At 36.4% G+C, this 13,722-nt stretch overlaps 1 protein-coding gene across 6 annotated transcripts in view; it reads right to left on the bottom strand.

The window, feature by feature from the left end:
* CEP44 (centrosomal protein 44) overlaps positions 1-13,722 on the bottom strand; it is a 23,106-nt gene continuing 9,384 nt past the window's right edge. For 2 of the 6 annotated variants that reach the window (XM_087874853.1, XM_034401332.3), the window contains 6 exons: positions 12,919-13,080; positions 12,025-12,234; positions 10,660-10,732; positions 9,637-9,761; positions 9,448-9,485; positions 1-575 (listed from right to left, as the gene is read on the bottom strand). In XM_087874853.1, the coding sequence (XP_087730979.1) occupies positions 500-575; positions 9,448-9,485; positions 9,637-9,761; positions 10,660-10,732; positions 12,025-12,234; positions 12,919-13,080 (684 nt within the window). In that variant the 3' untranslated portion in view covers positions 1-499. Of the gene's footprint in view, positions 576-1,962; positions 5,232-7,917; positions 8,051-9,447; positions 9,486-9,636; positions 9,762-10,659; positions 10,733-12,024; positions 12,235-12,918; positions 13,081-13,722 lie in introns of those variants that run through there. The other 4 variants (XM_087874852.1, XM_087874851.1, XM_087874854.1 and 1 more) reach the window with 3 other exon arrangements.

A 13,722-nucleotide genomic window follows, 5' to 3' on the forward strand; every position in this document is an offset into this window, starting at 1 on the left:
TTTATTTGAATAACTTTTTATCAAAATATATTTTACTCTTATCATGCACAATGAAAGCTGAAATATATTGCTGCTCTTATCACAGATAAATATTAAAATATATCTGCATGTATTTAAGATATGTTAAAAACAATATATATATATACAATATGTGTAAAAGACTTGCACACTTACTGATGGCATATACATATTTTTCTTAGGTACAATATGCAAACCCCAGCTAAAATATTTCCAACAAAATATAAAATATAGTCATTGAGCCTGTTGTCAATACTATGTATCATTTAACCTAATGCCAGAAAAGTTTGTTACAAAAATAGACTGTGGGTACATTAATGTTGCCACATATTGAGTTATTTGTAATAAAATGATACCTATCAATGGCACACATATATACAAAATATATATTTAAAAAAAGGAACAGTTTAAATAATTTCAATCCCAAACACAACAAAAAAGATCCAAAGAGTTCTAAAAAAGTTCATGGACACACATAGTTTCAATTCTCTGGTTGAGAAGAATATTCTGAAGAGGTGTTACGTGAAATCTTCAACAATTCTGAAGTTTCCTCAACCCTTAAAACATAAAATACATAAACAGTTAAATGACTCTTCCAAAATGTAAAAACAGTAGCAATTTTGTATCTACATTAAAATTGGTAAATTTATAGAAATATGATTGAACAGTTGTATTCTATTATGTTAAATGACTTTTTAATTTTCCATATCAATAAATATTTCTCACTAGAAACTTAAAAATTATGAGTTTTTTTAAAAAAAGACTTTCCAACAAAAAATCACTGCTTTTTCAAACCAGATTACTACTTAATTGAAGATTACTTTTTTCAGCAAAGCACTGCTAATAAAAAAAAAGTTTAGCAAATAAATACTTTAAACTTTATTATTAAAGCATCTCCTATGTCTTCCAAAAATAAAAAAAATATGTCTCATTGCTTTAATAATAAAGAACTTTAGTTTGATTTATTGTCTAATACAATTTAAAGAAAATACTACCTCATGGGAGTATGGGAAACACATGTACAGTATACTCATAATTTGATGAGGGAGGAGTTTCAGTTAAAATGGAATGTCCACTAAGTCTGAGTGGTGTGCACAATTGAAATTGAGCATTTCTTTGAGCATTTTTATTTATTTATGCATATGTAAAATAGTAAATAGAAGGTTTTGCCTGCACATAATGAAAGATTCTGTTCACTTCATCTGATTGTCAGCCCCTGGGTCACCAGCCGGTTGCTAGCAAAACTGTTCATTGTGCACATTTATCGCCTGCCAAGGAGGATTGTCTCTGATTGGGGGATACAGTTTACTGCTAGGTTTTGGTAAGAATTCTTGAAAATGGTGGGATCCTCCCAGGGCCTCAGTTCTGCTTTTTACCCCGCCACCAATGGAACATCTGAGAGAGCCAATGCGATGCTGGAACAGTATGTCCGCTGCTATGTGCGGTACCAATAGACTGACTGGCCCAAGTTACTACCATTCGCCAAGGTGGCCTATAACAACACGGTGCATAGCAGCACCGGGTTCACTCCTTTCTGGATAGCGAATGGGATTGACTTTGTCCAGATACCAGAGTGCCCTCGGGAAATCTCTGCTGAAGTGAGCCTGAACGAGTGGATTGCTGGCATGCAATGTGTGTGGGAAAATGTCAGGAGGGGCCTTACGGACAGCCACAGAGGCCTACAAAGTGCAAGTGGATAAAAAGCGTAGTCCACAAACCCAATTTCACATCAAGGAGCAAATGTATCCTCCACAAAGTACCTCAAGCTCAAGGTACCTTGCCGAAAACTAGCACCAAAGTTCTTAGAGCTATTCCCCATTGTGAGGGTCATCAATCCAGTCACAGTGGAACTCAAACTCACTCAACTATTAGGTAAAACGTGGAAAAATAAAGAGAAGTATTAGCTAAAATATTAACTTGTGCGGAAATGGAACATTATCTCACCTGAATGTTCATTTGATGATCATTGCGACGACATTCTTTACTCTTGGGACATCTTCACTTCGATTGGATTTTACTGAGTGCTCATCAAACTTTTTCTCCCTCTGCAGCCTAGTTCCGCCTCCTCCCTCTGCACATGATCAGTTCTTTTCACGATGTCACTTCTTGACTTCTTTTCATGCTTTTCGCAGAATATCAACTGCAGAAGGAGTAATGAAAAACACCCCCCACGACCACCATACCAATACCCTAAGGGTGGGTCAGAATGTTGTCGCAACGATCATAAAATGAACATTCAGGTGAGACAATGTTCCATTTTCATGCATCGTTGCTCCGACATTCTTTACTCTTGGGATATACCCAAGCTTTGTCTATTAGGGTGGGTTTCTAAGTCTTTTTCCTGTTGTCGTGGGGAAATTATTGATTGTAATACTCTTCTCCCAAATGCTGCATCAGCTGACGCAAAGGAGTCTATTTTATAATGTTTTACAAATTATGAAATAGAAGACCCGTGTACCTGCCTTACATATTTCTTCTATTGATGCCTGGGTGGCCCATGCAGCTGATGTCGCTACACTACGTGTTGAATGAGGTAACACTCTACTAGGTACTTTTACCCCTTGTGAAGCATATGCTGCTGATATACATGCCTTAATCCATCTTCCTACTGTATTGGAAGATACTTTTTTTCCCATCGAGGAAGGTAAAAAGGATACAAATAATGCTTCCGTTTTACGGAATGTTGCAGTTCTTTTTATATATCTTATTAAAGACCTACGTACGTCTAGAGTATGCCACATTTTTTCCAATGTATGTTTTGGATCTGGGCAGAAATTTGGTAGAACTATTTCTTGAGCTCTATGGAAATAAGAATTTATTTTCGGTATGAATGTTGTATCTAGTCTTAGTACTACTCTATCTGGGTAAAAAGTGCACAAATCATTCCTAATAGATAAAGCTGCAATTTCTGATACTCTACGTGCCGATGTTATTGCTATTAAGAATGCTAATTTTATTGTTAGCCATCTTATACTTATTGAAGCTACTGGCTTAAATGGCGACTTTGTAAGCGCCTGTAATACTAAATTGATATCCCATGAAGGATATCTGTGAATCTTAAGTGGTCTTAAATTCATTGCACCCCTTAGGAATGATTTAATTCTCTTGTCTTGACTAAGAGATTTTTTATTGCATCCTTCTAAAACTGTAGCTAGTGCTGCTACTTGTCTTTTCAACGTAGAGGGTGCAAGACCTCTCTCTAACCCAGCCTGAAGAAACAACAATACTTCAATTTCATTAGCCGATGTAGGATCAACATGATGTTCTATACACCACTTTACAAACGTATTCCAAGTAGCATTATAAATACGTGTTGTTGATGGTCTCCTGGCTGCTTGAATGGTATAAATTACTTCCTTAGGAAGATTATCTTTTGCTAATTTGATCCTTTCAATCGCCAAACGGTCAATTTTAACCAATTTGGCTTTGGATGTTGAACCTTTCCTTGAATGAGAATCATCTTTGCTGGTGGTATTCTCCATGGATTTTGTATCAATAGTTGTAGTATTTCTGCAAACCATGGCCTGCGTGGCCAATATGGCGCTACCAATATCATCTCTGCTCTTTCTTCCAGAAGTTTCTGAATTACTTTCTGAATAATTGGGATTGGAGGAAATGCATACATAAGCCCTACTGGCCAATGAGATCTTAGAGCATCGTGGCCTTCTGCTCCTGCCACTGGAAACCTCGCAAAGAATCTTGGGAGCTGTGCATTCTGTAGTGTCGCAAACAGATCTACTACTGGTTTTCCAAACCTCTGAACTATCTCCCTGAATACATTGGGATGAAGCATCCACTCTGACTGATCTATTTTTCCACGACTGAGCCAGTCTGCCTGTTGGTTTTTTTCTCCTGATATATGTTCTGCCTTTATTGACATTAAATGTGTCTCTGCCCAAGACATCAGTTGTGCTGTCTCTTCCATGAGATCTTTTGATTTTGTTCCTCCCTGACGGTTCACATGCGCCTTCGTGGCCATGTTGTCGGTTAGAATTAATACATGCTTGTTTACTAGAAGATGATGAAAATGGTTTAATGCCATTCTTACTGCTCTTAATTCCAACCAATTGATTGGTTGTTTCTTCTCTAAGGGAGACCAAATTCCCTGTGCTAATAGACCCTTCAGATGGGCCCCCCATCCGTACAAGCTGGCATCTGTTGTCAATATTACTGGTTCTGATTGAAGAAAAAATGATCCCTGCTGAATTGCAGAAGGTAACCACCATTGAAGAGACATTTTGACTTTTTTTGGTACTAACACTTTGTATAGAGTGTGCGCTGTTTGTCTTTTTTGAAATGGCAGTAGAAACCACTGTAGATTGCGAGAGTGGTATCGAGCCCAGGGTACTATTGCAATTGCTGATATTAGCTTGCCTAGAAGTTGAGACAGTGTTAGTAATGTAGTTTTCTTTTGAGATAGTATTTGAGTAATCAGATCTTTGATACTGTTCTGTCTGTCTTGAGATAGGTATACCATACCCTTTGTTGAGTCTATTATAGCTCCCAAGTGCTGAATTCTTGTTGTTGGGACTAAGTGACTTTTTTCCATATTGATTGTGAACCCATGAGCTTGTAAAGATTTTATTACTAACTGTCTGTCTCGACATGCCTGAGTCTCTGATGTCGACAGTATTAAAATATCGTCTAGGTAACATACTAGACGAATTGGAATTAATCTGAAAGAAGCCGCTACCGCTGCCAGAAGTTTCGTAAATGTTCTCGGTGCGGAGGAAAGGCCAAAAGGCATTGCCTTGTATTGAAAATGCCTGCCCGCATATTCGATTCTGAGATATTGTCTGTACATTGGGTGAATTGGTATGTGTAGGTATGCTTCTTTGAGATCTATTGATTGCATTATGTCGCCTTGTCTGATGCATCCCAGTAATGACTTTAGTGAATGCATTTTGAATCTTCTGTATAATATTTTCTTGTTCAATTGTCTCAGATTCAGAATTCCCCTCCATCCCCCTGAGCTTTTTGGTACCAGAAAGAAACTGGAATAAAAATCTGTTCGAATTTGATGTTTTGGAACCGGTTCGATTGCATTGATCTGGATTAGATGTTGAATTTCTGTATTCATCAGCTCTCTTTGAGATGGATGGTTGTGCCATGTACATTGTAGGAACCTTTGTGGTGGGGGGGAGGTAAATTCCAAAGTGAGACCGCTTGTCACTGTATGTAATATCCATGCGTCTGTCGTAGATAGTTCCCATTGGTGAAAGAAATGTTGAAGTTTGCCCCCAGTGGGAAGGGCATCTTTCGAGTCACTTGCCTCTACGTGATTGTCGTGACATGGTACCTCTAAAAGGTCTCTTGAAAAAATTTTGACGTCCTCCTCTTCCACGAAAGGAGTTCCTATCATTTGAATATCCATATGAATAGAGTTGTGGGTTACTACGCTGTGTGAAGGCATTTGTAGATCCTTGATCATAACGAAAGGATTGACGTTGATAAGGCGAGAATCTGCGGTCCGGTCTTCTATATAATGAAGGTAATACCTTCTTCTTATCTCTTCCTTCTATGAGAATTGGATCTAGTGAAGTTCCAAATAAAGAACGACCTTTATAAGGTGCTGATGTAAGCCTCTACTTAGATTTTGAATCTGCTCTCCAATGTCTCAGCCAAAGGAGTCGGCGTGATGAAATTGATGAAGCAAGAGCCCTAGATGTGAATTTTGCTGCATCTAATGATGCATCAGCAGAATATTCTGCTACTGCTATAAGTTTTGATATGTCTTGTTGAATTCTAGATTCTCCTGGTGGTAATCTTTCCCTCAGTTGACGCAGCCATATAAGAGAGGCACGGTTAAAGAATGAAGAAGAAATTGCTGCTCTAATTGCCCATGCAGCAGCTTGATGAGTCTTACGACATGTCATGTCAGCTCTTTTATCTTCTACTTTAAGGCCTTCCCCAACCTCGCTAACTAAGACAGAAGATGAAGTTAATGTTGCTACAGGTTCATCTATCAACGGTAATTGTAGTAATTCATCCAATTCAGGAGCAACACAATATAATTTTTTATCAAAACTGTTCAGTCCCGATGTAGAACTAGGGTGTTCCCATGGTTTTTGTATAATTTGTGAGAAAAGATCTGGACATGGTACAAAATCTAAATCCGAATTGGGTAAGTTAAATAAAGTATTATTATGGTCAAGTTGGCCACCTGACTCAGATGTTTTTTCTATGTTGACACCCAAATTGGTAGCTAATTTTGCCTTACGCAACAATGACTTAAATAAGGCTGGATTAAAAATACCTTGGAATGCTGGCTTTTCTGAAACCATTTCCTCTTCATCATCTGACATATCAAATTCTTCTAGACAATCAAGTTCATCTCCTTGATTAAAGTAATTAACAGATTGTTGCTGTTGTTGGGGATGTATCTGATGTCGACAGTTAGTGCTGGTGGATGCACCAGACTGACAAGGATAGCCGGTTTGTTGCAGACCAGCTTGAAATATGCGAGAAATTGTCTGCGAAACTAATGTTTGAAAATCCATGGCATTACTACCATTTGGGCCTTCTTCTCCCCTCAGGCTGTTGGCGTGAAAGTAGCCTCAGGTGGACCATGAATCATATGTTCAGCTATATGTAAATGACCTGAGCACATAGGCCCTTGAGGTGCGAGCCTCCTTGACTCATCAATTAAACAATGACTTTGTGGTTCTATAGATATACTATCTTGACCCCACACATTTGAATCTTCCTCATTTAATTGAGGCATTGTATTTTCAGATTGCTGAAGATTAACTGCTTCAGACTGAGATGTAATAGGCACCAATTGCGCTGCGCGCTGGGCCTTTTCAAATTGGCGTTCTAATTGATTATGCCTACGTTTTTCCATCATATTAGAACTTTTAAGACTATTAGTTTGTGTGCCATTATTATCCTGACAAGGAATAGACACATGTTTGGTTTTGCCTCGTTTTTTTCTTAGAGGCTGGGGCAAAGGTACTCTAGGAGGAGTAGTGACTTGTTCTAATTCAGAAGTTAATTCATCCTCTGCCATATTTGTTAATCAGGAGAATTAATGTAAATAGGTAAGCAATTAATTAATTTTTATATATATATATATATATATAAAATTATATATGTATATATATAACAATCAATTTAATTAATAATATATTTTTTTTAAATTATAATGAATTGTAAAAAAACTTCCCTGAGGTGAACTTCCTCTTCAGTCTGCAGTTGATAATTGCGCAGTATATAGAGATAAACGGCCAACGGAATTTCTTGTACTTTAAAATGGCGGCGCTTTCAAATTTCTATTCAGCCAATGTTAAACTGCTGAGTGCTCGAGCTCACTGATTTTTCTCATGCAGATATAAAGAAAATAGCGCTTACAAGCGTCTTATTTTTTTCTCAAATAATTACTTTTGTAATGCGATCTCGCCTTTGATAGCTTTGCCTGACAGGCAGACTTCAATATTTATTCATCATAAATAGCCGGCTATCACAAGCGGCAGTTTGTTTTCTCGCCAATTTTAGTTATTTTCTTTCCTGGAGCCTGACTTTCTGTTGCAGGAACTCCAATGCCGCAAACAGAGGCTGCAATGGTATAGGCGGTTATCCCAGCACGCCAGTTAACCAGCTCTCACACCGCGGCAATTTGCTTTTGAAAGAACAGCGTCCACTTCAAAGCGGATCGCTGCTGAGCAATTAGTGAGGCAAACGGCTTTCTATTTAGAAGTGGCAGCAGACTCAATATCAATAGAAAAAAACTGCCGATATTGTAACAATCGCCTCCAGCAGCCCCCTTAATTTAAATAAAGGTATATTATTTCTTTGAAAATTCCAATTAAATGAATTAATTAATGTTAATCTACCAGACTAATTAGCACTCCAGTCCTACCATATCGACTAAGTGAAAAGAACTGATCATGCGCAGAGGGAGGAGGCGGAACTAGGCTGCAGAGGGAGAAAAAGTTTGATGAGCACTCAGTGAAATCCAATCGAAGTGAAGATGTCCCAAGAGTAAAGAATGTCGGAGCAACGATGCATGAAAATGGACACGTTGACTCTGAAACTTAAAAGATAAGAACGAAACAGGTATTACAAAATTTGGAACAAATTTTATTATTGGCTGGATAGGAGGAGGAATGCTGGGATAAAGGAATATGACGAGTTGAATGTTTAGACGTTTTTAATGTTAGTTTTCTGTGATAAAAAGGAACGAACTTGGTATTGATATAACCTTCATAGATGAAAGAATCTACATGTTTGAAATGTGATAAATAGTGTAAAACTTGTATAGAGATAAGGAATTGTATTGATTGCAAGGTAAAACTTGACAAAAATGTTTAAACCGGAGACATCATACTATGTTCAATGTTTTTAATTTGTATTATTAATAAAAAAAACTTTTTAAAAACCTATTAGGTAAAACCCACCCAGTATTCCATAGCAGCCTACTACACCCAGTGAAAAGAGCAACCATACGGGGGCCCCCAAGCCAGGTGCCCCCACCCATACAAGTGGGAGGGGAGCTCCACTACGAGGTGGAATGGATCCTGGACTCCTGTAGGCACAGGGGCCTACTACAGTATTTAGTGCAATGTCAGAAGCCTCGTGGGTGAAAAGCGACGATATAAGACCATCCTGGTTGGTGAAATGGTTTCATCAACAAAACCCAAGGAAACCAGGAGGAGGTGGAGGGGGGCTAGTATCCAGGAGACGTCTCATGGTGTCCTTTGCCTTCCAGGTGTCATCCCTGTGGTAGGAGGGCCGCATGTCAGCCCCTGGGTCGCCAGCCAGCCTGGGACTGCTATTTGGGCAGGAAAGGAGAGCCGCCAGCTGGGACATGCGTCAAAGCCTGCCGACCACACCCACCAAACACCCGCATACCACCCAACTGAGCCATGCAGGGTGCATAAACAGGCCCCCTGCCGAGCGGCAGAGAGGGCAGGCACATCTACGAGCAGCCTGCCACATCTATGGAGTCCTCAGACAGCCACCTCAGCTGCGGGCTTCACAAACAGCTGATGCATGGAAGAACATATGGGTGGCAGAGCGTGCACAGGTGCAGGGAGCCTGACATGCCAGAAAAGAGCATGGCATGCCAGATAAGAAGCTCAGATACTGCAAAGACATGGGCAAATTGGCAATGCATGAGGGGTGGGAAGTATACGGTGCGGGCCTAGAGGTGGAACCGTGGGGGCAAGGTAGAGAGCATTTAAGGGTGGAGGGTTAAACCACAGTAGAACTGACTTTGTTTTCTTCATTGTTTGTTACTCTGTGTCGGGTTTCCAGCTTGCAAGATAAAAAGTGCCCAATTAACTTTGTTGTCTGCATTTCTTGGCTGCTAAACACTGGAACGTGACACCGATATTGCTTTAATCAAGGTCCATTAAATTGTTTTCTGTATTCTGTATCTACATTTGAAATCTTATTTGCTAAAAAATAATACTGGATCATCTTACTTACATTTTTCTTATTCTTTCCATTTTTTGAATTGTTGTTTCCTACAATTTAAAAGCAAGAGTTTTAACTTTGTACACTTGCATTACCAAAGACAAATAAAATCACAAACTTTCTATAGCTCTGCCAATATATATACGTGTGTGTGTGTGTGTGTGTGTGTGTGTGTGTGTGTGTGTGTCAGTTTTAACTTACCTTTGAAACCTCTGACACAACATCATCATTAACAGCCAGGGCTTTGGGAGATGGATCTGCAGATACAGATGAACTATATCCAGATGACTGATGAGGACTGTCTGGCAATTCTACTTTCTTTTTATCTGTGAAAAACTCAGATTTTAAAGATCAGCTTTACCTTTACACATTTTAATCATATAGTCTGATTTACAAAATATATTCATAAAAGAAACTGATAAGAACTTGTAAAGCAATATTCTCAGGTGAATTCAGAGGTGACTATTATAATGTAAATTATTACAGTATTATAATCAATGCAACATGATAAATTACTTTACTCCCAACAGAATCCTTTTCTACAGAGTTCAAAGAATTACAATTTACAAGATGTGAATCTGTAATTTTTCTGCCTATGTTTTTGAGGTAGCTACAAGTTGTTTTTAAAAATCAACCAACCCCTATATGGAAATGCCAATCTTTTTATATTGAGAAAATAATAGTTAATTCTGTCTAAAGGAAGAAAGCATATGAAATTGTCGGATTGATCTCAGATCTTAGAAACAGCATCTGTATTTTATTATACTTCAAAACTTTTTCAACTGTCATACACTAAAATTAATTTATAGGTTGATACTTCTACAGAAGTACTGTAGCTTAGTACCAAAATATAATGCTTTAGAGAAAATAAAAATTCAATTTTCAATTAAAATACTAAACAATACAGTTGAAACCACAGAGACAGATTAAATTTGTTCCTGATTCAGACTCTTTATCTGAAAGAATACCACAGAACATATTTGTCAGAAATTTTTATTTTTGTTCTCTGAAAATCTTGTTAAAAACATTGAAATAACTAAAATCTAAATAGCTAGTTAAGTTGCTAAATAGCAATAATATTTAAAGTATTTAAAAAATGACTACACTATATGCCATAGTAACTAAAATTCAGTTTGACTAAATTTCCATGCAATATAACATATTCAATTAGATAGCATTTTAGGGAAAAAAAAAAAAAGCAGACTGATAGCAAGAAGTACTTACCAGAAGATGGAGTCATGTTTCTGCTAGAAGAATCTTCTTCACTCACATTATTTAATGCTGTAGATAAATCAGCCTGAAATTGAAAAATATTTTACTGTTAATAACGCATGAATTATTCTGTAAAACAACTAGTTATTTTGAAGTTTTCAGTCCTACTTCTGCAATAACTAAGTTATTTTATAATCATTTTATAACATATTAGTAGCATACTCAATAGTCTTAACTTTCAAAAATTATAATTAATTCAGGAATCAAATTCTTAGATATATAAATCCAATCTTCCTATTTTACTGCAGTTACAGTATCACAATCCGTGAATTGGTATTATGTGATTAACATAACCTTCAAACGCTGAATTGAAACACTATCCAACCTGAGTTAAAGTGATATTTTTGTAGATTATGTTTCAAATTGTAGTTCATTAAATATGGTTAAGAACTGCATAGTTTACTGCTTATATCATCAAAAATTCTAGTACTATACTATTGACATTTGATAGTATAACATTCATGGATTAGATCTACTACTTTTTTTCTATGATACAAAAGAGTTACTGGGATATTTTTAGTATGAATTCAAAACCCTTGCATTAAAAAACAAAGTAATTAAATCCCCAATGTATTTTCAAACACTAAGAGAGCCAGAAGGGTATAATGGTTAAAGTGGTAGGCTATGAGCAGGGAGAAACAGCTTCTAATTCTCCCTCAGGCACAGAACCCAGCTGAGAGTCACTCTCTTTTAATGGTATAAGACTCTGTGACCAGCCAACTGATAAACAAACTATCTCTTGCAAAACCAATCACTCCTGAAACCATGTAGGACAAACACTAAGAAAAGCAACAATGATCCTATCTTGAACACAAAAATAATGCCTCTTTGTTATACATTCTCTGATTCAAATTTACAATTTTAAAATAATGCTTTGAGAAGCAGAAACCTGTATATCATTTTAGCATAGCACTAGAAATGTATTAAAAATAAAATAAATTACTTAAAATAGAGAATTTTCAAATAATACAGAAAAGTGATGAATAGCCAACACAGCAATATTCCACACATTAACAATTATGTTCATTAATATGAAGTAATAGTAAATGTATTACTAAGAGCAGCAATTGGAATAGAGTTACTATTTTCAGTAGTTTCTATAGGCTTTCCATTATAACTGAAAAAAATAATATTTTAGAAGGTTGTCTTTGGAAAAGAACATTCTTTAGTTTTGATAACCTCGTGCAGTATAAAATATGGAGAGTTTATGCTATCTGAATTAATAGTTAAGCCAGATAATCCTTAAAAGTAAAATTAAATATTAGATTACTGTATTTCTAATTTTTAACACAGAGGAAAGTACATAATAAAACATACTGTTTTCGAATGAAGCAACAGTTGTGTTTCAAGGAGGAGGACACGGCTCAAAAGATTATTCCACTCATTCTCTTCTATAACAATTTTCCCTTGCAATTTCTTCTCTAAAGTCTGTAACTTTTCGTCCACACTGCTCAATGAATGAAACTTTTGCTGCAGTTCAGCAAGTTGACTCTTCAAGTCTTCTAATTCATTGTCCTTCTTTACAACCTGAAAATAACATAATTTTCATTCACTATAGTCATAGCACAAGTTTAGATTTTTACTAATTACATGAAACATGTAAAGACCTCCATATGAAGTCAAAAAGCATATCCACAGTGCTGGTTCATTCACTAGAACCCTGTGCACTAGCACTCATACCACACAACCTATAAGTAAAAAAAGACTGGTGAAAGTTCTAATAATTCACATATAACCTGTTGCCAGTTCAGATTTGATTTTAGATCTGCTCTGTAGAAGAAAGGATAGTTAGCAAAACATTCATTACCTGACATGCATTGCCTGAAATACATAAACGATAGAAAATATTGTATTTTCATTGATCCCATGGCTGAGTTCCATTTGAGTGCAGCTGGACTTCCACAGGACAAAAGTGGCGAGGGGGAAAAGGTGATTATTTTTGTCATATTTCATGCTTTCCTGCACCATATGATTGCCTTGTCAAAGCGACAAAACTTATAGAACTCTAGAACCAATTCTTTATATTTATTCATTAGACATAATCAATTTATTCAGTTCAATATAGTAATGCAAAAGCTTTTTATCTAAATAGCTTTAGTCATATTAATGTTTATTCAATTATGATTTGTCTCCTAGTACTACTACAAACATTGGTTTTCAAATGTCGTTTTAACAAGCAGAATTGGCCTAAGAAAATAAGAATGGGCTTACCTGTACATCTATATTATCCAAGACATCAGTGTCATAATCCAAAACTTCAACCTTATTTACAACGTAATCTTTCACTTCCTGCAGCGTTTCACTGATGAAATCTTCAGGGATGATTTCATCAGGCATGTTAGTTACACTTTTATGACGTTCTATTTGAGGTTTCTGTCCATGTAAAAGACCCCACCCAAAGTAATAGTAAAGGATGAATTAAACAAAATTGATTCAATTAAAAAGCATTTTGATTTAATGTATCGGTGGAATATATTTGCACTGATATTTACTACAAATACTTGCTTTCCTTAATATTACACAGACAGGTAATCTCAAGCCTCAAGGGCAAGGTAGGCCCTCTTTTTGAACATCAGTTCCATTTGTATAATTGTGAGAATCAGTTTAAGTGTCAAGTTCATAAATTCATAAATTTCACAGAGTATGTGGTTAGTGATGGATATGATTTCTTAATATGCTTTCTTAAGAAAATTTATTTTTATTTTAAAAAATTCATTCATAATTGAGAAATCCACTATAACCAAATATCTTATCCTGCTCAAATTAGGGATTGAAAAACAGCCAACAAATGATACGCTAATAAAAGAGAGCCCATTTTTAAAATATCCATTGTAATTGTTCCTTTTAATCTCTATCTCTGCTGTATATTAATCAGAGTAAAGTGGAATAGAAATGTCAATTTTCCTAGGCAGCAATCTTTGTATGACTGTCCTCATTCAGTGAAAAATAATCCATTAGCAGACTGTTAATTTAAGATAAGAGATGACAGAATTGCCAGATTCAGCGGTTTAAGGG

This window comes from Pantherophis guttatus, chromosome 8, assembly GCF_059756535.1.
Source record: "Pantherophis guttatus breed Tessera chromosome 8, ASM5975653v1, whole genome shotgun sequence".
Lineage (NCBI taxonomy): Eukaryota > Metazoa > Chordata > Lepidosauria > Squamata > Colubridae > Pantherophis > Pantherophis guttatus.